The sequence below is a fragment of the Prunus dulcis genome, unplaced genomic scaffold, assembly GCF_902201215.1.
Source record: "Prunus dulcis unplaced genomic scaffold, ALMONDv2, whole genome shotgun sequence".
Taxonomy (NCBI): Eukaryota; Viridiplantae; Streptophyta; class Magnoliopsida; order Rosales; family Rosaceae; genus Prunus; species Prunus dulcis.
The window spans coordinates 13,626-25,031 of NW_023010276.1; the positions used below are offsets into that span (position 1 = coordinate 13,626).

The window sequence follows — 11,406 nt, forward strand, 5'->3', positions numbered from 1 at the left end:
GGTCACTGCTTTGACAGCACAGATGGCCATTCTTCAGAGTCAGATGTCGGTCATTCTGCAGTCCCTTGCACAGTCCCTCATTCTAGTCCCGCATTTTGATGCGCCCACCTCCGAACCCGTCCATCCCGAGCATCCCCACCAGACGACAGCCCCTGTAAACCCCCAGACCTCAGAACCGCATGTGCCAGACGACAATGTAGATTTTGGAACATTATTTGATTAGTTTTTTTATTTTCATAATTATTTTTTAAATATTTCTCTTGCAGCATACATTTATTTTATTTTATATAATAAATCTGTTCTTTACTATTCATTTTTTTATATTAAAATTTCATTTTATTACCAACAAAAAAAAAACCAAATTTATTTTTTTATAAAATAAAAAAACGTAATATTAAAATTAAATAATATTTATATATATTAATTTTGAGCGACAAAACCTTTCTCATCGCGCAAATTCACATCTTACAAAATGAAAATGATACATTTTTTTTAAATACATATAATTTATTCTTGCGCGACGAATCTTTTCGTTGCGCAAAAAGGATATGCGCAACAACAGTTTTTCGTCATGCAAAATGTGTAGATACGAATTGCGCGACGAAGAACGCTTGGTGCCGCAAATGTCTACGACACGTATCGCGCGACGAATATTATCCGCCGTGCATTGTTGTGGCGACGAACCTTCTTTCGTCGCGCATAAGTTCGTGCGAGGAACTGTTGTGTCGTCTCTGAACCTTTTGTGTAACGAAGGGTAACCATCGCACAAGTTTGCGCGACGAGTGAAACAATTGGTCGCGCAAAGTCTTTCTTCACGCTCTTTGCGCGACAGATTGTGCGCTACGAATTTTCTGTCGCGCTTGAGTTTGTGCGACTAAATGTAACTCTGCGCGACGAAATTATCTTCGTCGCGCAAATCGTAAAATATAGTAGTGATTGTTTTGGTTTTTAATCCTTTTCTCTAAGTCCTTGGAAGTCTTTTTACAAATGGGTAAATTTGTCTTTTAAAATTTGAACATAAGATGGGTGTAAAAATAGGACAGGTGGGTGGAAATAACAACACTCTTATTTTAAGATGCAAGATTTAGTTTGTTTAATATCTGCCATTTATTGTAGTCTAATCTAATGGTTCAATATTTGTGTCAAAAATAAAATCTCATTAACTAACCCCACAAAAAGTCTGACCCATAAAAAATAAAAAATTTAAATTAAAAAAAAAAAAAAAAGACTAACCTACACGTGATAACCTCATCCCAGCCAAATAAAATCCATTGACAAACCTATGTCATTCTTGAAAAGTTAATTAAAGCAAAATAAGGTAATCTTCAATTTTTCATCTTCTTTTCTTCTTTAAATGTGTACGGATGTTGAAATTTTGGAGATTGTTTAGGGTTATGAAGTATCAATTAGGGATTTACAATTAAGACTTATGAATTATCAAACAAGATTTGCAATTGATTTTGGTGTTCTTGCTTACTTTTATGAATTATCAATTGGGGATTTTGTTGGTCTATATATTTACATCTTCCATAAATTAATTCAATAGGTTAAACTTTATAATGTCGGATCAACATCGAAATGTTAAGAGATCGAAGACACTTAGAAATCAAGATTTGCAATTGATTTTGGTGTTCTTGCTTGCTTGCATGTTTATTTCTTAATGTCTTTTTTTCTTACTAGTTTCTATCTACATGTAATAGATGCATTTTAAGGGGTAAGGCCCATTATGCCATCACACCTAAACCCATAAGAATAGTATTTGACTGTGTCTAATTTCTATTTTCCCACTATTAAAAATAAGAAAAGGCAGCTATAAACCCGTGCCTTATTTTCTGCAAAAACCTAAACAAAGGGACAACTTCCAACTATAAATTGGAAGCTAGACCTCTTGCATTCTCAGGAATAGGGTTGCAAGTTGGATTGGAAATTCTATAATCCAACCACTTTCAATCCTAAACTCTTCAGAGATGACAAGATCCATTGGCTCCAGCACCACATGTGTTCTGCTCATTGCTCTCCTTCTCGTTGCTTCCATGGGTGAGTGATCTTCAAAACCTTATCAACTCGAAAAGTTGATATTTAAATCCTTTCTTGCACTGCAAGACAATTCATACGAACCTCCAAAGTTTATAATAATGTCACTAATTTTATTAGACATGACATCCCAAATACACCTTCGTTGTTTTTGTTGTTAGTCTTACAAAGCTGTATAATTAAGAAGAATATAAGAAGTTGAGAAAGTAATTTTTTTTTTTTTTGGGGTGATAATATACAGAAATGCCAGTGGTAGAAGGAGGAAGAGGATGCAAGCAGGCGAGCAAGTCGATGACCACCTGCACAGCCCACCCAGAGTGTGACAAAAAATGCAAAGGAGAAAAAGCAAAGATGGGACTTTGTCGTGGCCCAGAGGCAAAAAGTGCTGGTGCTACATGTGTTAACATGAATGGGAATTTCGTATAACTTTCTCAATAATAAAATAGTTCTAAAAATTTTTTGAGAAAAAACATATATATATATATATATATCTCTCTACTTTAGACACAAGTGTGCTCATGTAGTGGCGGACCTGTGTAGGTGCAAGGAGGTGCGCCCGCACCTCCAGTAGCCGGAAAACTCCATTAGAGGTGCTGGCGTTACACCTCTACTTGAAACCCCAGACGCATGCAACCTGTTTGACGAAACGCCTAAACTACTTGGGCGCTGCGCTGCATGCAGCGCGCAAGCTTTTTTCTTTTTTAAAACAAAGTCTGGCCAAAACAACGTCGTTTTGGATCAGACTTTAAAAAAGGCACTGTGTTTTTTGTTTTTTTTTAACCTAACCAAAATGACGTCGTTTTGGACCAGGGTTTAGAAAAGAAAAAAAGGAAGGGGGGGAAAAAAAAGAAGAAACTGCTGGGCCATTTTGTGGGCTTTTCAAAGGGCTTCTATAATTTCTTACTTAATTGGGTTTTAATTGGGAGTTCTCTTTATTCAATTGGGTTTTGGGAATTCCTTATTTAAGTGGAATTGTGAATTCTCTTTAGAAAAGACCAATTTAACATTAACCAATTTCATCAAAGTGTGTGTGCATCACAAAAATCCTGCGGTTTTTTTTTCTTCTTGAGTACGCCAATCCAAAGTAAGTCGAATACATTTTTATTTTATTTTTCTTAAGCAAACGGCAATTTTGTTTATTCTTTTTTTTAAAATAATTTTTTTTTCTTATTTAGCTCTCTTTGTATTTGTTTTAATTGTACAGTTATGGAACGATACTTTAAGAGAAAGAGTTTAAATACTCCTTCAAATAATCCGGGTAGTTCAAATCCTCCTTCAAATAATCAGTCTAGTTGCAACCCTCCTACAAATAATCCGGCTAGTTCCAACCCTCCTTCAAATAATCCAACTAGTTCAAATCATCCTTCAAATAATCCGCCTAGTTCACATACTCCCTTGAATAATTCGGGTAGTCCAAAACGATCAGAGGTCACTGAGTTGGATGAAATATTGGCTAATCTTCCTGTAGACCCTGGACTTAGACTTCCAATGACTTATTATAATCCCAATTTTTCAAGAACAAATTCGAACAGCCTATCTACAAAGGGGTCCTTGTCAGCCTAAAAGCCAAAATGACATGCCTCAAACACTTATGGGGGAGAGTAATCGACGTTTTCTTGTCAAATGGTTTGATTCATTTGTTTGGTTGGAGTATAGTAAAGAAAAAGATGCTGCATTTTGTCTTCAATGTTATCTTTTTAAATGCGACTTTGATAAACAAGGAAAGGCTGGCAGCGATAACTTCACTAAGAAAGGGTTTAAAAATTGGAGGAAGGGACCCGAGAATTTTAGGGAGCATGTTGGACAAGTTGGAAGTCTTCACAATAAAGCTGCACAACATTGTACAGATTTAATGAATCAGAAGCAACACGTTGAAACCATTGTGATCAAGCAGACAAACCAAGCTCGTATTAATTATCGCATTCTATTAACTGCCGCACTTGATTGCACTAGATATTTATTGCGACAAGGTCTTCCTTTTCGCGGCCATGATGAAAGTGAAAAATCTAGCAATAAGGGTAATTATGTGGAGCTTTTGCAATTTCTTGCCGATCATGATGAGAAAGTTCGTGTCGTTGTGTTTGAGAACGCTCCAGGGAATCTCAAGTATATTGCTCCTAAAATTCAAAAAGATCTTGTCAATTCTTGTGTCGCTGAAACCATTGATGCAATTATTAGTGATATGGACGATGAATACTTTTCTATATTGGTAGATGAATCACGTGATGTTTCAATAAGAAAGCAAATGGCGGTGGTGTTGCGTTATGTGAACAAAAAAGGGCAAGTAATTGAAAGGTTTGTGAGTGTCCAATATGTCTCTGATACGACTTGTAGCAAATTGAAAGAGGCAATTGAGCAGTTGATTTCTTCAACAAATTTGAGCATGTCCAAACTACGAGGACAGGGGTATGATGGCGCTAGTAATATGAGAGGTTGTCAATATCTAGCTTTTAATTGAGAGAAGGCCTTTTTAACTTATTGAATGGAAAGTGGCTTTTAAATAGCCTTTACAAAACAGAAAGCAAAGGAACACGACCCCATGACTAATCCCATGACTAACAATCCCTGAAGTCAAGGGATCCTCCTAAAGAATAATTCAAACCTTATCTACTTCCTTATAACAAGGTTTATTTCAACTAAAACTAAACAACTTTAACAAATAGTAAATAACAACTTTTCACCCTCCCGTAAATTGAAAGGCAATAAAGCTTTCAATTTAAAGACAAACTTGAACAGATCCCCAGCAATTTCCGCATCTTTACGAATGCCTCCAACTTTAATGGCTTAGTTAGGATATCAGCAACCTGCATATTGCTTGGACAATGCTCTAACTCAATTACTTCATTTTTGACAAGATCTCGAAGAAAATGGAATCTGACATCAATGTGCTTGCTCCTCCCATGCATTACTGGATTTCTGGACAGCTTAATAGCAGAGCTATTGTCACAGAAAATCACAATAGGCTTATCTTGTTTAAAGCACAGTTCTTCTAGCAACCTCCTTAGCCAAACAGCTTGACAAGCACTTGAAGTTGCAGCTATGAATTCAGCTTCTGTTGTAGAGAGAGTGACAACTGGTTGTTTTTTCGATGACCAAGAGACAGCTGCTGAACTTAGCATGAATACATATCCAGATGTACTTTTCCTATCATCAAGATCACCTGCATAGTCACTGTCGCTGAATCCCATTAGCTCATCCCCAGCTTCCTTCTTGTTTATAGTTTCCTTCTTGTAGAATAGACCAAGGTCTGTTGTTCCTTTCAAATAGCGAAGCACTCTCTTAGCTGTCTGATAATGAAGTTCAGTAGGTGATTCCATGTACCTACTAATAAGGCTCACAGCAAACATCAGATCAGGTCTGGTAGCAGTTAAGTACATTAGGCTTCCCACTATTTGCTTGAAGTGAGTGCTATCGACTTCTCTTCCTCCCACATCCTTGTTAAGCTTTGTTCCTGGAACTATAGGATTTTGGACAGAATTGCAATCTTCCATGTGAAATCTTTTGAGAATTTCCTCAGCATATTTCTTCTGTCCAATAAAGACCCCATTGCTTGTTTGCTTCACTTCAATTCCAAGAAAATAGTGCATTTTTCCCAAGTCTGTCATCTCAAATTCTTCCAACATGGACTTCTTGAATTCTTTGAACATATCTTCATTATTTCCTGTGAAAATTAGATCATCCACATAAAGGCATACAATAAGAATCTCACATTCTTTACCATGCTTGACAAACAAAGTGTGCTCGTATGGGCACTTGGTGAATCCAGCTTTCAAGAAGTGTGACTCTATACGACTATACCAAGCTCTTGGAGCCTGCTTTAGTCCGTATAGAGCCTTTTTTAATCTGTAGACCTTCTGTTCTTTCCCTCTTTGCACATATCCAGGGGGTTGATCGATGAACACTCTTTCATTGAGTTCTCCATATAAAAATGCAGACTTCACATCAAGTTGATAGATTGACCAATCATTTTGTGCAGCTAAGGATATAACCAAGCGTATGGTATCATGACGAACCACAGGGGCAAATACTTCTGAATAATCAATACCATACTCTTGGGTATAACCTTTAGCTACTAACCTGGCCTTGTACTTGTCAATCTCTCCATTTTCTTTGAATTTGGTCTTGAATATCCACTTCACTCCCACTGTTTTTTCTCCTTCAGGCAAGTCAATCAACTCCCACGTATCATTCCTTTCAATAGCTTGTATCTCCAAGTCCATGGCTTTTCTCCACTTTGAACTCTTCACAGCATCATCAAAAGCAGTGGGATCATTCCCACCAGTCAAAGCAATTTGAGCAATGTTCTCATTATCTGAGAGCTCATTACCGCTCACATAATCTGTCATCCAACCAGGGGGTCTTCTCTGCCTTAATAAATTTGGTGAAGCTTCAGTAATTCTTGGTGAATTGTGTCCAACAGGTTCATCTTCTACTTCTCTAGATGTGACTTCTTCAACACCATTCATTGTTTCAATTTCTTCAAGATCAACACCAGCTCTCTTTTCTTGTTTGTTGTTCCAGTCCCAACCATTAGCTTCATCAAATACCACATCTCTACTGATTATGATCTTTTGAGTCTCTGGATTGTACAGTCTATAGGCCTTTGACTCTTCACTGACTCCAAGCATCACACATTTTGTGCTCTTATCATCAAGCTTGGTTCTTAGATTGTCTGGAGTGTGAACATAAGCCAGACAACCAAAAACCTTAAAATAATTCACTTGAGGTTTTTTGCTACTCCATGCCTCCTCTGGTGTTACACTCTTCACAGCATGAGTAGGACATCTATTTAAGATGTGGGAGCTCCAATTCACAGCTTCGGGCCAAAATTTCTTTGGCACCTTCATTCTTGCTAGCATGCTCCTTACCATGTTCATAATGGTACGATTTTTCCTCTCGGCCACACCGTTTTGTTGTGGTGAGTAAGCTGCAGTTAATTGCCTGTGTATACCATTCTTCTCACATAAATGAACAAAATCATTGGAAGTAAATTCTCCACCCCTATCAGTTCGAAGAGCTTTAATAAATACACCAGTTTCTTTTTCAACAGAGGCTTTAAATTTCTTGAAAACTACTAGAGCTTCAGACTTCTCAGTAAGGAAATATATCCATATTTTCCTACTAAAATCATCAGTAAAGGTTATGAAATACCTTTTCTTGCTGTTGGAGATTGGGTTGACAGGTCCACATATGTCAGAATGCACCAATTCAAGTATTCGTGTGGCTCTCCAATTGCTCTCCTTAGGAAATGGCTCACGATGTTGCTTTCCCACCATACATTCTTCACAAACTCTTGAAGGAACTTGCAGCAGAGGAAGACCTTTCACCATATTTTTTTGTTGGAGTGCTTTAAGACCATTGAAGTTTAGATGTCCAAATCTGAAGTGCCACAACCACGTGTCCTCTTCTATTGTGGATTTGTAACACATTTGCTTCTCAGCTGCTGATTCAGTTTTGAGTGTAAACATGCGGTTGGAAGTCATATCAGCTTGAATGATCAAACCCTTGTCAGGATGATGAATCTGACAAGAGTTCTTTTGAATCAAAACGACAATTCCTTTTTCTTGCAACTGACCAAGACTGATCAGATTGCTTTTTAACTCAGGAACATAAAATACCTCAGTTATACAGTGCTTCACTCCATTGACTTCAATCCTTATGTTGCCTTTTCCCATGACACGAAGATTGGAGTTGTTTCCAAGCTTCACATTATCCCTGAAAGATTCATCCATATTCGAAAACAACTTCTTACTCCCACTCATGTGATTGCTGCATCCAGAGTCCAAGTACCAGGTGCTGCTCATTTGATCACCTTCGTCTTCAACATATGCCATCAGCAACATTTCTTCCTCAGTCTCAGCCACATTAGCCTTGTACTCCTTCTCCTTCTGAGGACATTCATATTGAAAATGTCCAAGTTCATGACAGTGGTAGCACTCCACGGTTGATTTGTCAAATGAACCTTGTCGACCTCTCCCTCTTCCACGACCTCTGAAACTGCCTCGACCTCTTCCTCTTCCTGGTGAATAAGTCTCTTGACTAACCTTTAAAGCTTGCTCTTCCATTTCATGACAGGTCATCCTTTGTTCATGTACCAGCAGACTACTTTGCAGTTCATCAATTGAAAGGGCATCAATTTCCTTTGACTCTTCAATTGAACATACAACATAATTGTACTTAGGTGTCATAGATCTGAGAATCTTCTCAATCACGGTGACATCTTCCATTCTATCTCCATGTATCCTCATTTTGTTTGCAACAGTCAATGTTCGAGCAAAATATTCAGTGACTGTTTCTCCATTCTTCATTTGCAACATCTCGAACTCTTTGCGAAGAGCTTGCAGTTGTGCACGTTTGACTCTAGCCGTGCCTTGATACTTTTTCTTCAAGGAATCCCAGATATCCTTTGCTGTATCCTTCTTCAGAATTGTCTCCAAAATAGCTCGATCAATAGCTTGAAACAAGTAATTCTTGGCCTTCAAGTCTTTGAGCTTCTGATCCTCTATACTTTTGAGTTGAGCTTCTGTCAACACCGTTCCTTCTGCATATGTTGTGATTCCATTCTCCACGAGACTCCAGTATTCTTTAGACCTCAAAAAATTCTCCATTAACATGCTCCAATGATCATAGTGACCATCAAAGCGTGGGATTGATGGTTGAACAAAGCTGCTTCCTTCAGTCGACATTGATACTTGCTACGGCAAGAGTTGCTACTTTTCTTTGCTCTTTAGGCCCCAATTTTTTTGCTCTGATACCAATTGTCAATATCTAGCTTTTAATTGAGAGAATACTTATCACTTATTGAATGGAAAGTGGCTTTTAAATAGCCTTTACAAAACCGAAAGCAAAGGAACACGACCCCATGACTAATCCCATGACTAACAATCCCTGAAGTCAAGGGATCCTCCTAAAGAATAATTCAAACCTTATCTACTTCCTTATAACAAGGTTTACAACTTAAACAACTTTAACAAATAGTAACAAGGTTTGGATTGTTTGGGCTAAATATGTTTTCATAAACCACCATATTAGACAGAGGCGGATCCATTAAGGTGCAAGGAGGTGCAGCTGCACCTTTTTTCGCCGAAAAAACCATTGTAGGAGCTTCAAACTGCCCCTTTGCTCAACTGGTGTACATATTACCTTATTTCCATTTTCAACATTGGCTTATTATCACAAAACATCCCTGAGGTTTACGAAACTATCAGATTGCATCCTTAATGTTTTTTTGTGTCACTTATGGTCCTCAAAGTTAGTATGTGCAATCACAAATGGTCCCTGACGTTAGGGTCTGTCAAAAACTCTGTTAGTTTGCTATCGTGGAATACATATATATCACAAAACATCCCTGAGGTTTACACACTTATCACAAATGGTCCTTACGAATTTTTTTTTTAAAAAATTTAAAATTCATAAAATTTTGGTTTTCTTTTAAAAATTATTTATAAATGAAAAAACAATTTATAGAAGGATTTTAATCTTGAGGACCATTTATGAACCCTAAACTTTTAGTTTTTTTTTTCATTTTTAAATTTTATGAATTTTAAATTATTTTTTAAAAACTTCATTAGTTTGTTGATGTGGCATATATATGGAGCCCACATCTATAATAATATAGTGTCACATGTATTTAAAATTTAATATATATTTTAAAATAATTATAATTCATAAATTTTAAAAAGAAAACAAAAATTTTATGAATTTTAAATTAAAAAATTTTCGTAAGGACCATTTGTGATAGGTGTGTGAACCTTAAGGATGTTTTGTGATATACATATATGCCACGTCAGCAAACTAACGGAATTTTTGACGGAACCTGACGGCAGGGACCATTTGTGATCATACATGCTAACTTTGAGGACCACGAATGACAAAAAAAAACATTCAGGATGCAATCTGATAGTTTCGTAAACTTTAGGGACGTTTTGTGATAATAAGCCTTTCAACATTTAAGTAAATGCCTTTGTCCTTTTACTTTAATTTATTTTTATATTACTACATTTACTTAAGTTTACAATGTAAATAAGGAAGTACCCCCCATTTGGATTCAAATAAAAATACTAGAAAATCAAATTCATACCAAATCAAAATATGAAAATCGGTTTTAGTGCAAAATACGATTTAGGCTAAAAATGATGGCTTATTAAGTCAATATATACTTCATACTAAAATCCCATAAAATCAAGTTTTCTTATTTGATGTGTAAGGAATAAAAGCCGCCAAAAATTATCTTGAGAAAATGATTATTCTGAAAAACCATTTTTCATACTTAATCAATTTTGCACATCCGCTAAAAAATTTCTGGGTCCGCCACTGATATTAGATATCCTACAATGTTGCTTGTATAACCGTTGACGTGATTTGTAGTTAATTTTAAAACAACGACACGATATTCAGGTTTCGACGTCTTTTAGGTGAAAAGATCCCAACGCGCAATTTGCATGGGCGTATCCTGCCTTGTGGTGCTTTGAGTAATAATGCTTTCTAGATCCGTTCTTGCTGTTGTATACAAATTCAGCAATTGAAGAATGGAAAAATCGAAAGCCTATATGAGAAGTAATTAAGAAAAAACGAAAACATCTTACCTTGGAGTATCTTAATCCAGAATTTGACTATTGTCTTTTCCTCTCTATATTGAATTTACATAAGCCGAGTAGAAACCCAATCTTGGAAATAAATTAGAAGAGAGACGTTAATTTTCACCTGCATGCGAACTACTTCCACCCAGAAACATGAATTTTCTTTAACTTTAAAAATTAAAAGAAAAAACATATTATAATTTTCTGTACTATATATTTTCTTGAAATAATTGCCAAGGTTTTCATTCAAAAAAGAAGAATAAATTAAATAATTTAGGGGAATATGCTGATGTAATCAGTTTTCATAAGTAGTGTTCTGAAATACTCACACTATAAATTTCAATCAGAAATACTCACTTCATAACATGAAAGTACCTAATTGCCCTCCATATAAATATATCTGTATTGACTCTTTATCCCCCAAAAATTCATTTTCTGAAACTCAATTTGTGAGATCCCACATCGACCAAACGGAGAGGGGGTGATGTGCCTTATATGGCACACCTCGCATCAATATAGTGGGAGGCCTTTTGGGAGCTCACTGGCTTCGGGTTCGTAGGAACTCCGAAGTTAAGCGAGTTGGAGGCTGGAGCAATCCCGGGATGGGTGACCACCCTGGGAAGTTGCTTCGTGAGCTCCCAGAAACAAAACCGTGCGGGCTGGTGAGAATGTAGCCGGGCCCAAAGCGGACAATATCCTGCTACGGCGGAGCCGGTCCGGGGTGTGACAGTTTGGTATCAGAGCCACGCTGCCGTGTGGTGCGAGTGTGCCGACGAGGACGTCGGATCCCTTA

The 11,406-nt window shown here is 37.0% G+C and overlaps 1 protein-coding gene and 1 long non-coding RNA gene across 2 annotated transcripts; both read left to right on the plus strand.

Moving 5' to 3' along the window:
* Window positions 1-1,912: 1,912 nt before the first annotated feature.
* Window positions 1,913-3,048, plus strand: LOC117613348. The gene is made up of 2 exons (XR_004583719.1): window positions 1,913-2,037; window positions 2,276-3,048. It is a non-coding gene; the product is annotated as an uncharacterized LOC117613348 (long non-coding RNA).
* A 577-nt stretch (window positions 3,049-3,625) lies between these two features.
* LOC117613347 (zinc finger MYM-type protein 1-like) lies at window positions 3,626-4,492 on the plus strand. The gene has a single exon (XM_034341960.1). It carries the CDS (start codon window positions 3,626-3,628, stop codon window positions 4,490-4,492), a length of 867 nt encoding a protein of 288 aa, XP_034197851.1.
* Window positions 4,493-11,406: the final 6,914 nt, after the last annotated feature.

Coding starts and splice junctions, on each gene's coding strand:
- LOC117613347 (XM_034341960.1), top strand. CDS start 3,626: ATGGGGGAGAGTAATCGACGTTTTCTTGTCAAATGGTTTGATTCATTT.